The sequence below is a fragment of the Haliotis rufescens genome, unplaced genomic scaffold, assembly GCF_023055435.1.
Source record: "Haliotis rufescens isolate VD_foot unplaced genomic scaffold, xgHalRufe1.0.p SCAF_51, whole genome shotgun sequence".
Taxonomy (NCBI): Eukaryota; Metazoa; Mollusca; class Gastropoda; order Lepetellida; family Haliotidae; genus Haliotis; species Haliotis rufescens.
In genome coordinates, this window is record NW_025964235.1 from 1,588,082 (window position 1) to 1,602,925 (window position 14,844).

The following is a 14,844-nucleotide window of genomic DNA, read 5'->3' on the forward strand; positions in this document are numbered from 1 at the left end:
CCGCGGTCTGGAATATTGCTGAGTGCGGCGTTAAACAACAAACAAACAAATACACACTTAAGTATCTCTATATATGATGCATTTCGTTACAGCTCTGTGTGTGTGAGCTAGTTGACGGTGTAACATTTGGACAGTTCCTACAATGTCGTGACCGCTAAATGTGCGATAATTAGGTTTTCTAGTATAAATACAAGGCTCGTTCATTTAAAAAAAATGTACTAACAAAATGGACTACATTTTAATTTTTAAATTAAGGACCACCTGATTCTTTCACATTACTAAGCTAATCTGCCATGCCATGACACACTAACTGTAGCTGATCTGCCATGCCATGACACACTAACTGTAGCTGATCTGCCATGCCATGACACACTAACTGTAGCTGATCTGCCATGCCATGACACACTAACTGTAGCTAATCTGCCATGCCATGACACACTAACTGTAGCTAATCTGCCATGCCATGACACACTAACTGTAGTGATATGAAAGCATTGGGTGGTCCTTAACTTCTTTTGAGTAGTATATATCACGAATGCTTTATCTGGTTTCTAGAACAGTAGTAGTTGTTGTGACACTTAAAAGACAACAACGAAGGGAGGTTATCACTGCGCGGCGTGTATTAGGTAACATTTGCGAGTTGACGTTTCAATGGCCCCTGTCACAGAGGAAGAGTTCGGGAAGACGGAGGCGGGAGAAAATGTCAGCAGGTAAATGAACTCACTATCACACGACTGTTACACACAAGTGACAATTCCTTGTTCAGACACGCTAAAGATTCACACTGGTTGGAATAATGTATCAAGAATTAGTCTAACAGCCAGACTCTCTAACTGGGTCAGTGGTTGAATCATACGCGTGTGGCTGTATGGTGGCCTGGGGGACGTCTCAAAGACGTTTTATCAAGTAGGCGGAGACACACATGAATGGTTGCCTGCTTTGTTAGTCAGTCAGTCATTCGTCTCACCCAAGATCCCTTCGCCCGAATGAAAACTTCTTAATCCTTGATACAAAGTGTGTGCCTCGTGTGTGTCAGGTACAGATATGGAATACCCAATGTGTGTGTGTGCGCGCGCGCGCGCGCGTGTGTGAGAGAGAGAGAGAGAGAGAGAGAGGAACAGAATATTGACACCCAATGTGTGTGTATGTGTGTGTGAGAGAGAGAGGAACAGAATATTGACACCCAATGGGTGTGTGTCAGGAACAGAATATTGGCACCCATTGTGTGTGTGTGTGTATGTGTGTGTGTGAGGAACAGAATATTGACACCCAATGTGTGTGTGTGTGTGTTTGCCAAGAAACAGAATAATGTCAGCCAGTGTATGTGTGTGTGTGTGCGTGCGTGCGTGTGTGTGTGTGTATGTGAGGAACAGAAAATTGTCAGCCAGTGTGTGTGTGTGCGTGTTTGTGTGTGCGTAGGAACAGAATATTGACACCCAGTGTGTCTGTGTGTGTGTGTGTTTGCCAGGAACAGAATAATGTCAGCCAGTGTGTGTGTGTGTGTGTGTGCGTAGGAACAGCATATTTGCACCCTAATGTGTGTGACGTGTGTGTGTGTGTGTGTCAGGAAAAGAATATTGGCACCCATTGTGTGTGTGACGTGTGTGTGTATGTGAGGAACAGAATATTTGCACCCATTGTGTGTGTGACGTGTGTGTGTATGTGAAGAACAGAATATTGACACCCAATGTGTGTGTGTCTGTGAATGTGTGAGTGTGTGTGTGTGTGTGTGTTGACACCATGCATGCATAATCAATAGTGTCCTTGCCTTGACCTGTAGACGTCTCTTGACACGGAGCGCATGCATGATATGAAGAGGCTCCACAGTCCGATAATGAAAATACATGTAACCAATATCTCTTGCACATGTAAGTATCTCTATACGGGATGCATTTCGTTACAGCCGTCTCTGTGTGAGTGACACGGTAGTTTAACTTTTGGACAGTTGATACTATCAGGTGACCGCTGATAGGTGATAGGTGAATGTCGAATTCAATGCTCGTGATGTCAATTACTGGCTTGTCTGGTCCAGACTATATTTATTTACACTCCGCCGTCATAGAGCTGAACTATTGAGTGTGGCGTTAGCAAACAAACAAACTTAATTTAGACACCTACATCATTTTACTTAATACAGAAGGCAATACCCTGCTAAAAAATAAAGAAGGAATACCGTACAACGTGTATATCCCGGTTGATTTATTTAAGAATTAACTTCAATATTTTTTGCGTTTATATAAGTATAAAGGTATAAAGCGGAGTGCATACTGTGTTAATAACCAGCGTATATAACTCCAAAAAGGCAAAAAACATATCGAAGTAAGTTCTTATAAATAAATACGGCAACAATAATATCTTCACAAATTGCGTAATAAATCATTAACCCAAATACTGTAGACGACTGTTTGCGATTAGATATTCAGCTACAGCTACAAATCCAGATATGTTTTTATTTTATTGAAAACTTTTGAACCTCTTTTGAAGGAAAACACCTTGCAACAATGTCATTTTTGTCAACAGTCTAATTACATTTTTCAAGACTTTTCGGTAACAATTACATTTTTTGTCGATAAAATGCCCGGCGCCACCCAGAATGCTCTCAGTTGGCGTAGCCTGATATGCTTTCCGTTTATGGAAACGTAAACACACACATTGTCTTCTGTCATACCTGTTCTCAGATTCTTAACAACGTTACCCCGTTTTTGAAATTAGAACCCACAGTTCACTGGAACATGTTCTACAGCCCCGCTGCTGCCGGTCTGCTTGATGTGTGCAACCAATTACCCCTTGTTTCTCCACCAGATACACCCTTACCAACAACAACGTCCTTGTCCGCGTCTTGAACTACGGCGCCACCATCACTGACATCCTGGTTCCAGACAAACACGGCAACGTTGACGACATCAGTCTCGGCTTCGACGACATAACAGGTTGGTAGAGGTGACGTGTGTTGCAGGACAGGCTACGCCCATTTTGACTGACAGACCGGAAGTCCTCCCTGGTCGCCCTCTCAGATGTCATGTGACTGTAGTACTGTTCAAAATGGCGGTAGACCCAACTCACCCAATGCATTGGCTCATCGAATATGGGTGTATGACGAAGAATACCAGTGTGTAACATGTGTCCAGTAGTTTAAATGACAGGTGTGTGTTCAATAAAATATATTGTTATGGATGACAGTAACAACGAGCTGTGCGCATGCGCTTTACACACATGAGGTGCCTATAGATATATTCACATAGTAAAATGCAAGGAACCAGTAGCTTGGTCGGATGAACGAGGCAAGGTGACAGTAGCTTGGTCGGATGAACGAGGCAAGGTGACAGTAGCTTGGTCGGATGAACGAGGCAAGGTGACAGTAGCTTGGTCGGATGAACGAGGCAAGGTGACAGTAGCTTGGTCGGATGAACGAGGCAAGGTGACAGTAGCTTGGTCGGATGAACGAGGCAAGGTGACAGTAGCTTGGTCGGATGAACGAGGCAAGGTGACAGTAGCTTGGTCGGATGAACGAGGCAAGGTGACAGTAGCTTGGTCGGATGAACGAGGCAAGGGACAGTAGCTTGGTCGGATGAACGAGGCAAGGTGACAGTAGCTTGGTCGGATGAACGAGGCAAGGTGACAGTAGCTTGGTCGGATGAACGAGGCAAGGTGACAGTAGCTTGGTCGGATGAACGAGGCAAGGTGACAGTAGCTTGGTCGGATGAACGAGGCAAGGTGACAGTAGCTTGGTCGGATGAACGAGGCAAGGTGACAGTAGCTTGGTCGGATGAACTAGGCAAGGTGACAGTAGCTTGGTCGGATGAACGAGGCAAGGTGACAGTAGCTTGGTCGGATGAACGAGGCAAGGTGACAGTAGCTTGGTCGGATGAACGAGGCAAGGTGACAGTAGCTTGGTCGGATGAACTAGGCAAGGTGACAGTAGCTTGGTCGGATGAACGAGGCAAGGTGACAGTAGCTTGGTCGGATGAACGAGGCAAGGTGACAGTAGCTTGGTCGGATGAACGAGGCAAGGTGACAGTAGCTTGGTCGGATGAACGAGGCAAGGTGACAGTAGCTTGGTCGGATGAACGAGGCAAGGTGACAGTAGCTTGGTCGGATGAACGAGGCAAGGTGACAGTAGCTTGGTCGGATGAACTAGGCAAGGTGACAGTAGCTTGGTCGGATGAACGAGGCAAGGTGACAGTAGCTTGGTCGGATGAACGAGGCAAGGTGACAGTAGCTTGGTCGGATGAACGAGGCAAGGTGACAGTAGCAGTGGCTGCGGTTGTGATATGGGTGCCCCTCAACACCCAGTCTAATCCCAGCTGGGCTGTGGTTGAGACCTTCTCATTCTGTCGTCACTGGACCGATGCTTATATGGATGAGTGAGTGAGTTTGGTTTTATGCCGTTTTTAGCAAAATACAGCAATATCACGGCGGGGAACAGCATGAAATGGGCTTCACACATTGTACCCATGTCGGGAATCGAACCCGGGTCTTCGGCGTGACGAGCGAACACTTTAACCACTAGGCTTCCACACCGCCCCGAAGCTTATATCACACGTGACAAAGATAAGTGTTTTATTATGACAAATGACGCAGATGGTCGTTAAGGGAAAAGCGTATGTACATTTCATTGGAGATTAAGATCAACAATAAGCACCCGTGTGGGGGTTCAGGATTGGAACTGCTTCCTAACAACCTATGCTTGTAAGAAGCGAGTAAAGTGATCGGGTGATGAGGCTTGGCGACATGGTTGCTAGCGTGTCATCGTTCCCGAAGTCGTGCTCATGATATAAGTCACTGTTTTTCTGGTCTCGGTTATTTACAGGCCGTTTTGCGTGTTGTGGTTTTCTCACTTGTATCTCTGTATGACACACCATGAGTGAGTATGGTTTTACGCCGCTTTTAGCATGATACAAGCAATATCACGGCGGGGGACACAAGAAATGGGCTTCACACATTGTACCCATGTCGGGAATCGAACCCGGGTCTTCGGCGTGACGAGCGAACGCTTTAACCACTAGGCTACCCGACCGCCCCGTATGACACACAGCACAACATATATAAACTAACCATGAACACGAGAAACTGACAATGTTACTTTAGCAACACCTGCACATCGTCGTTGTATACTCTTTTGACGATGATTGGTTGTTCTATTCATGTCACCAGGTTACCAAGACAACACACCCTACATTGGCACTGTCATTGGACGAGTCGCTAATCGTATAGCAGGAGCTAAATTCTCTTTGGACGGAAAAACTTACAACCTCGCTGCCAACCACGGGTCAAACTTTATACACGGCGGCGTGAAAGGCTTCAACAAAGTCGTGTGGACCGCCAATGTCGTGGACGGCAAGAAACTTCAACTGAGGTACGTCAGCGACGACGGTGAAGAGGGCTTCCCGGGTGAGGTGACGACAACCGTGACGTATGAGCTGACGGATGACAATCAACTGTTCATTCAGTACGAGGCTCGCACCACCAAGACCACGCCCATCAACCTCACAAACCACGCCTACTTCAACATGGCCGGACATGTAAGATTTCTAGGGTTTCAGTTCTGTCAGAAATACTGTGTCAAAGAGTAGTTACTGAACGCTGGCCAGTGGCCCATATACAAGTGTACGGATGATGACAATGTAACCAATACTGCAAGTAATTACAATATCTGCAGCAATCAACGCTCATAAACGAAGGGTATATCATATATCTACAGTATGAGGGCGCGACCTTACTTATTTACATTTTGAACTGGTCGCTTTAAATTCGTTTTCGAGAAACACATATCTTTACGCAATCATTTAAAGACATTGAGGGGTCACAATCTACACATAGAAACTATGAAATGAAGAAAGACAAAAAGTTTTAAGTTCACTACAACCGATTTGATTAGAAATTTGCTTAATTTAAAACAGACGGGAATACCCTTTTGCTAAAAATGGAAGTGAACACACCGCTACTAAATATGGCACTGAATATGTTGATTTGGAGGGTAGCGATCTTTCCTGGTTAGTTGTAAATACTGGCGGGGAAGATAGTTATGTTACCTCTGTTTTCATCAGTCTGCAGGCCACATTGACGACCACGTTGTCAGAATCAACTCTGATGCCTACGCCGTCCTCGACGACACCTTCATACCGACAGGTGAGGTGACTACCTGAATGACGTCATACCCCAGGTCGTGGGTCGAATCTGTTATACGTCACTACAGTTTATAAGAGTGATGACCCAGAGAAGTTGCAATCAGTTTTAAATGCTGTTCATGATTAGTGCTCAATGTGGAAAGTGGATGTTAATGTATTTAAACTAAAATTGTCATCTTTGGTAGCGGCTCAGTAACAAATCTAACTTGTCGTTCTACCTCGGTCAAGAGACTATTGAATTGGTAGATAACTATACTTATCTTGGGATTATATTAAACAGACACAGAAGACAATTAGGAACCTTATTACTACTGCAACAAAAGCAGTATATGTTCTTCTTAAGAAGGCTCGTAATATACATCTTCCATTAGATTCAATACTAAAGCGTTTATGTCATGACATCACCAATTCGTATGTATGGCTCTGAGGTTGCGAATCAGTGGAATCTATTAAAAGTGTACAACTAAAGGGTATCTTTTAAAATGGCATCGGGTCTCCGGGCGTCAACCCCCGGATTCATGGTATATGAAGAATTGGGTCGTTTTCCTTTTCACATAACCATAGCTAAAAGAATTATTAATTTGTGGCACAAACTGGAAATTCATGATAACCCTATATAGCTGGTTGAACAATGTCCAGAAAACGTGTAAACAACCCGTATTTGTACAACAGCAAGTAGCTAGTCTCTAATGTAGAGTAACCGTTGAAAAATCAAGTTACACAGTCATGGTGGAGTACTCTGCGCAATAGTTCAAAAGGATCTTATTTAATTTACTTAAATCCTCCCCATCCTTTGAAAAATATCCCCCCCCCCCCCCTTCCTAGAACAATATCTTTCCCGCTTCTAACTTTTAGAACGTATACCTGTAGAGACTGGCCGCTGGCTTGCTATACACAGAGAAGAAAGAACGTGTATCTGTAGAGACTGGCCGCTGGCTTGCTATACACAGAGAAGAAAGAACGTGTATCTGTAGAGACTGGCCGCTGGCTTGCTATACACAGAGAAGAAAGAACGTGTATCTGTAGAGACTGGCCGCTGGCTTGCTATACCCCGAGAAGAAAGAACGTGTATCTGTAGAGACTGGCCGCTGGCTTGCTATACACAGAGAAGAAAGAACGTGTATCTGTAGAGACTGGCCGCTGGCTTGCTATACCCCGAGAAGAAAGAACGTGTATCTGTAGAGACTGGCCGCTGGCTTGCTATACCCCGAGAAGAAAGAACGTGTGCCTGTAGAGACTGGCCGCTGGCTTGCTATACACAGAGAAGAAAGAACGTGTATCTGTAGAGACTGGCCGCTGGCTTGCTATACCCCGAGAAGAAAGAACGTGTATCTGTAGAGACTGGCCGCTGGCTTGCTATACCCCGAGAAGAAAGAACGTGTGCCTGTAGAGACTGGCCGCTGGCTTGCTATACACAGAGAAGAAAGAACGTGTATCTGTAGAGACTGGCCGCTGGCTTGCTATACACAGAGAAGAAAGAACGTGTATCTGTAGAGACTGGCCGCTGGCTTGCTATACACAGAGAAGAAAGAACGTGTATCTGTAGAGACTGGCCGCTGGCTTGCTATACACAGAGAAGAAAGAACGTGTATCTGTAGAGACTGGCCGCTGGCTTGCTATACACAGAGAAGAAAGAACGTGTATCTGTAGAGACTGGCCGCTGGCTTGCTATACACAGAGAAGAAAGAACGTGTATCTGTAGAGACTGGCCGCTGGCTTGCTATACACAGAGAAGAAAGAACGTGTATCTGTAGAGACTGGCCGCTGGCTTGCTATACACAGAGAAGAAAGAACGTGTATCTGTAGAGACTGGCCGCTGGCTTGCTATACACAGAGAAGAAAGAACGTGTATCTGTAGAGACTGGCCGCTGGCTTGCTATACACAGAGAAGAAAGAACGTGTATCTGTAGAGACTGGCCGCTGGCTTGCTATACCCCGAGAAGAAAGAACGTGTATCTGTAGAGACTGGCCGCTGGCTTGCTATACCCCGAGAAGAAAGAACGTGTATCTGTAGAGACTGGCCGCTGGCTTGCTATACACAGAGAAGAAAGAACGTGTATCTGTAGAGACTGGCCGCTGGCTTGCTATACACAGAGAAGAAAGAACGTGTATCTGTAGAGACTGGCCGCTGGCTTGCTATACCCCGAGAAGAAAGAACGTGTATCTGTAGAGACTGGCCGCTGGCTTGCTATACACAGAGAAGAAAGAACGTGTATCTGTAGAGACTGGCCGCTGGCTTGCTATACCCCGAGAAGAAAGAACGTGTATCTGTAGAGACTGGCCGCTGGCTTGCTATACCCCGAGAAGAAAGAACGTGTATCTGTAGAGACTGGCCGCTGGCTTGCTATACCCCGAGAAGAAAGAACGTGTGCCTGTAGAGACTGGCCGCTGGCTTGCTATACACAGAGAAGAAAGAACGTGTATCTGTAGAGACTGGCCGCTGGCTTGCTATACACAGAGAAGAAAGAACGTGTATCTGTAGAGACTGGCCGCTGGCTTGCTATACCCCGAGAAGAAAGAACGTGTGCCTGTAGAGACTGGCCGCTGGCTTGCTATACACAGAGAAGAAAGAACGTGTATCTGTAGAGACTGGCCGCTGGCTTGCTATACCCCGAGAAGAAAGAACGTGTGCCTGTAGAGACTGGCCGCTGGCTTGCTATACACAGAGAAGAAAGAACGTGTATCTGTAGAGACTGGCCGCTGGCTTGCTATACACAGAGAAGAAAGAACGTGTATCTGTAGAGACTGGCCGCTGGCTTGCTATACCCCGAGAAGAAAGAACGTGTATCTGTAGAGACTGGCCGCTGGCTTGCTATACACAGAGAAGAAAGAACGTGTATCTGTAGAGACTGGCCGCTGGCTTGCTATACCCCGAGAAGAAAGAACGTGTGCCTGTAGAGACTGGCCGCTGGCTTGCTTTACACAGAGAAGAAAGAACGTATATCTGTAGAGACTGGCCGCTGGCTTGCTATACACAGAGAAGAAAGAACGTGTATCTGTAGAGACTGGCCGCTGGCTTGCTATACACAGAGAAGAAAGAACGTGTATCTGTAGAGACTGGCCGCTGGCTTGCTATACACAGAGAAGAAAGAACGTGTGCCTGTAGAGACTGGCCGCTGGCTTGCTATACACAGAGAAGAAAGAACGTATATCTGTAGAGACTGGCCGCTGGCTTGCTATACACAGAGAAGAAAGAACGTGTATCTGTAGAGACTGGCCGCTGGCTTGCTATACACAGAGAAGAAAGAACGTGTATCTGTAGAGACTGGCCGCTGGCTTGCTATACACAGAGAAGAAAGAACGTGTATCTGTAGAGACTGGCCGCTGGCTTGCTATACCCCGAGAAGAAAGAACGTGTGCCTGTAGAGACTGGCCGCTGGCTTGCTATACCCCGAGAAGAAAGAACACGTTCCCTTGTCACTCGCCAGCTTTTGCTCACGAGATCCACTATGTATTTAAATATCAAGCTTTTGATACAATCCGTAGTAGACATATGCCAGAAAATGTATATTTATGGCCTAATCTTTATAAACCCAAACAACTACAACTGAAATAGCAGAAATGAAGAATTTGTCAAAGTTAATTTCCAATACTACAAATTCTTTAGAAATCATACTTGAGTGTTTTCTTCCTGTCTGAATGATCACTTTTGTTGAACATAATATTTGTTTGACAAAGTAGACACACTTTATGGATGACAACTTCTTTAATTACTGTAAAGGCGACGTTTCGCTGTAGATCCTTGTACCGTTGTCAAGCAAGACGCTACTACGTTGTCAAGCACGACGCTACAACGTTGTCAAGCAAGACGCTACTACGTTGTCATCCGTCAACTTCCAAGTAATGCCTATCAAACAATTCATATAGTTGTGGTTGGTTCCATAAGAATGAAGAATTGAACGCTATCTCACTGACATGAAATCTCATGGACATGGGGCTGGTATGGAGATTCCATCGCTTCTGCTAGTTTTCTGATGGTGATGTATTTTGGTTGGAGTCGAGGATAATGGGCTTGTCCACTGGATCTGGTTGCTTGGATCCACTGGATCTGGTGGCTGGGGTCCACTGGATCTGGTTGCTTGGATGCACTGGATCTGGTGGCTGGGGTCCACTGATCTGGTGGCTTGCATCCACTGGATCTGGTTGCTTGGATCCGCTGGATCTGGTGGCTGGGGTCCAATGGATCTGGTTGGTTAGATCCACTGGATATGGCTGCTTGGATCCACTGGATCTGGTGGCTGGGGTCCACTGGATCTGGCTGCTTGGATCCACTGGATCTTGTGGCTGGGGTCCACTGGATCTGGTTGGTTAGATCCACTGGATCTGGCTGCTTGGATCCACTGGATCTGGTGGCTGTGGTCCACTGCATCTGGTTGCTTAGATCTACTGGATCTGGCTGCTTGGATCCACTGGATCTGGTGACTGGGGCTCATTGGATCTGCTGGCTGGGGTCCACTGGATCTGGTTGCTGAGGTCCTCTGGATCTGGTGACTGGGGTCCAATGGATCTGCCGGCTGGGGTTTTGCTGGCCTATGGTTCTGGTGGTTGGGATCCGCTGGATCTGGTTGCTTAGATCTACTGGATCTTGTGCCTGGGGTCCACTGGATCTGGTTGCTTGGATGCACTGGATCTGGTGGCTGGGATCATCTGGATCTGGTGGCTGGGGTCCACTGATCTGGTGGCTGGGGTCCATTGGATCTGGTTGGTTAGATCCACTGGATCTGGCTGCTTGGATCCAATGGATCTGGTTGCTGGGGTCCACTGGATCTGGTTGGTTAGATCTACTGGATCTTGTGGCTGGGGTCCACTGGATCTGGTTGGTTAGATCCACTGGATCTGGCTGCTTGGATCCACTGGATCTGGTGGCTGGGGTCCACTGGATCTGGATGGTTAGATCCACTGGATCTGGTTGCTTGGATCCACTGGATCTGGTGGCTGGGGTCCAATGGATCTGGTGGCTTGGTTCCGCTGGATCTGGTTGCTTGGATCCGCTGGATCTGGTGGCTGGGGTCCACTGGACCTGGTTGCTTGGATCCACTGGATCTTGTGGCTGGGGTCCACTGGATCTGGTTGGTTAGATCCACTGGATCTGGCTGCTTGGATCCACTGGATCTGGTGGCTGGGGTCCACTGGATCTGGTTGGTTAGATCCACTGGATCTGGCTGCTTGGATCCACTGGATCTGGTGGCTGGGGTCCACTGGATCTGGTTGCTTAGATCTACTGGATCTGGTTGCTTGGATCCACTGGATCTGGTAGCTGGGGTCCACTAGATCTGGTTGCTTCGATGCAGTGGATCTGGTTGCTTAGATCTACTGGATCTGGTTGCTTCGATGCACTGGATCTGGTGGCTGGGGTCCACTGGATCTGGTTGGTTAGATCCACTGGATCTTGTGGCTGGGGTCCACTGCATCTGGTTGCTTAGATCTACTGGATCTGGCTGCTTGGATCCACTGGATCTGGTGACTGGGGCTCATTGGATCTGCTGGCTGGGGTCCACTGGATCTGGTTGCTGAGGTCCTCTGGATCTGGTGACTGGGGTCCAATGGATCTGCCGGCTGGGGTTTTGCTGGCTGTGATCGGCTACGACGCATTAAGAGTCGTATTTGTCGGTTCATCTGTGGTGTTCTGTGATGGGGATGTTGAGAGGTCTTGATGTTTCTCCGATGTATCTGCATGTAATACTGCATATAATCTTGTAGACTGTATGGGTGATCTGTGGTCGGGTGGTTATCGTCAGTATGAGGTTGCTGGTGCACACGGTGTCAAAATTGATGATGTATATTGTAGTAATGTTTGAAGAGTTTTTGTAATTGTCTGATTATATTTTGCATATGTCGAAGGTGAAATAAAAGATGTCGCTGGAACCCCATACGACCTGCGGAGCCCGGTGCGGCTGGGTGATCACATGACGTCAGTTCCGGGAGAGAAAGGATACACTGTCAGCTATAACTTGGAGGATTCGGGGACCCTGAAACACGTGGCAAGGTGGGAGTGACAAACGCAGTACCTCAGACAGTGGATATCTACGGAAACACTGTTGATATTGCTTTGTTTATTTCTTATAGGACTCAGCTGATGCCGAGGCAAGGAAGTTAACTGACTCTAAGAGTCAAGTTTCCACCCGTGCCGAACTAGGTTAGAAATCCGACTTGGACTAACGAGTCTATGCAGAGTCAGTCAAAATCGCGTCACAAACTAGACATCTTGTTCGTAAACAACATGGATTTTTACCTTACAGATTTCGGTCGACTTCAGGTTATTTTGTCGGTCGACAGATATTTTGCAAATATGTTCATGTTTTTAATCCAGGTGCCTGGAAATTCCAGCCTAGTTCGGCAAGGGTGGAAACTGGACTTTCATAGTCAGGTAATGCCTCTGCCACGGGAAGATGCTGATACTGATGGACACACGCTTTCTTTGTGTGAAATAAGGTATAAGCAAGTCAGCGAGCCTGGCTACCCGATTAAATGGAATTCTCAAATGGAATTATTTTATCATTCCTATAATCAGCTTCAGTTTCCCGCTGTGTCTCCTCATTTACAGAGTGGAGCACCCCCCATCAGGCCGTGTCCTAGAAATGTCCACAACAGAACCTTCTGTCATGTTCTACACCAGCTACTATCTGGATGCCACGGGCAAAGGTGGCGCCACCTACGGGAAGTTTGGAGCATTTTGTCTTGAAGCCCAGCATCACCCGGACAGTGTAAATCAGGTGGGTGGACACAACTGTCTTGAAGCCTAACGTTAACCAGACAGTGTAAATCAGGAGGGTGGACGCAACTGTCTTGAAGCCTAACATCAACCAGACAGTGCAAATCAGGTGGGTGGACACAACTGTCTTGAAGCCTCACACCAACCAGACAGTGTGAATCAGGTGGATGGACGCAACTGTCTTGAAGCCTAACATCAACCAGACAGTGCAAATCAGGTGGGTGGACGCAACTGTCTTGAAGCCTAACATCAACCAGACAGTGTAAATCAGGTGGGTGGACACAACTGTCTTGAAGCTTCACACCAACCAGACAGTGTGAATCAGGTGGATGGACGCAACTGTCTTGAAGCCTAACATCAACCAGACAGTGCAAATCAGGTGGGTGGACGCAACTGTCTTGAAGCCTAACATCAACCAGACAGTGCAAATCAGGTGGGTGGACACAACTGTCTTGAAGCCTCACACCAACCAGACAGTGTGAATCAGGTGGGTGGACGCAACTGTCTTGAAGCCTAACACCAACCAGACAGTGTGAATCAGGTGGGTGGACACAACTGTCTTGAAGCCTAACACCAACCAGACAGTGTGAATCAGGTGGGTGGACGCAACTGTCTTGAAGCCTAACATCAACCAGACAGTGTAAATCAGGTGGGTGGACGCAACTGTCTTGAAGCCTCACACCAACCAGACAGTGTGAATCAGGTGGGTGGACGCAACTGTCTTGAAGCCTAACATCAACCAGACAGTGTAAATCAGGTGGGTGGACGCAACTGTCTTGAAGCCTAACACCAACCAGACAGTGTGAATCAGGTGGGTGGACGCAACTGTCTTGAAGCCTAACATCAACCAGACAGTGTAAATCAGGTGGGTGGACGCAACTGTCTTGAAGCCTCACACCAACCAGACAGTGTGAATCAGGTGGGTGGACACAACTGTCTTGAAGCCTCACACCAACCAGACAGTGTGAATCAGGTGGGTGGACGCAACTGTCTTGAAGCCTCACACCAACCAGACAGTGTGAATCAGGTGGGTGGACACAACCTTCTTGAAGCCTAACACCAACCAGACAGTGTGAATCAGGTGGGTGGACGCAACTGTCTTGAAGCCTAACATCAACCAGACAGTGTGAATCAGGTGGGTGGACACAACTGTCTTGAAGCCTCACACCAACCAGACAGTGTGAATCAGGTGGGTGGACACAACTGTCTTGAAGCCTCACACCAACCAGACAGTGTGAATCAGGTGGGTGGACGCAACTGTCTTGAAGCCTAACATCAACCAGACAGTGTAAATCAGGTGGGTGGACGCAACTGTCTTGAAGCCTAACATCAACCAGACAGTGTAAATCAGGTGGGTGGACACAACTGTCTTGAAGCCTCACACCAACCAGACTGTGTGAATCAGGTGGGTGGACACAACTGTCTTGAAGCCTAACATCAACCAGACATCAAGACAGGTGCGTCCACCCACCTGATTCACACTGTCTGGTTGGTGTGAGGCTTCAAGACAGTTGCGTTCGCTCGTCACGCCGAAGACCCGGGTTCGATTCCCGACATGGGTACAATGTGTGAAGCCCATTTCTGGTGTCCCCCGCCCAGATATTGCTGGAATAATGCTAAAAGCGGCGTAAAACCATACTCACTCACTCACTCAACCAGACAGTGTGAATCAGGTGAGTTAACGCAACTGTCTTGAAGCCTAACACCAACCAGACTGTGTGAATCAGGTGGGTCAACGCAACTACCAGGTTAGAAACGTTTTGTCATCTGCTAGCCCCTTCCACGTGGGCTGACCGAGTAAAAAATCGTACTTTTGATATTTCTACTGAGGGAATATTATTAGTAGTGTAATTCTTTTCTGTTATTCATATTTCATCAGGCGCAGGGCAAGTAGTTTGCTCAAGAAACACCGGTGGTTCCATCATGCGTCATATTTCCTCCGTTGTTACAGCCCAGCTTCCCCTGCACCGTCCTCCGTCCCGGCGAGACCTACAGACAGACAAC

At 47.2% G+C, this 14,844-nt stretch overlaps 1 protein-coding gene across 3 annotated transcripts in view; it reads left to right on the plus strand.

Annotated features, from left to right (window-relative positions):
• The first annotated feature begins 598 nt into the window (after positions 1 to 598).
• LOC124140637 (galactose mutarotase-like) overlaps positions 599 to 14,844 on the plus strand; it is a 14,638-nt gene continuing 392 nt past the window's right edge. For 2 of the 3 annotated variants that reach the window (XM_046508305.2, XM_046508306.2), the window contains exons 1-7: positions 599 to 710; positions 2,803 to 2,930; positions 5,155 to 5,522; positions 6,048 to 6,129; positions 11,970 to 12,114; positions 12,673 to 12,841; positions 14,792 to 14,844. The exon at positions 14,792 to 14,844 is cut by the window's right edge. In XM_046508305.2, coding sequence (XP_046364261.1) covers positions 652 to 710; positions 2,803 to 2,930; positions 5,155 to 5,522; positions 6,048 to 6,129; positions 11,970 to 12,114; positions 12,673 to 12,841; positions 14,792 to 14,844 — 1,004 coding nt within the window. In that variant the 5' untranslated portion in view covers positions 599 to 651. The remainder of the gene's footprint in view (positions 711 to 2,802; positions 2,931 to 5,154; positions 5,523 to 6,047; positions 6,130 to 11,969; positions 12,115 to 12,672; positions 12,842 to 14,791) is intronic. The other variant, XM_046508307.2, reaches the window with a different exon arrangement.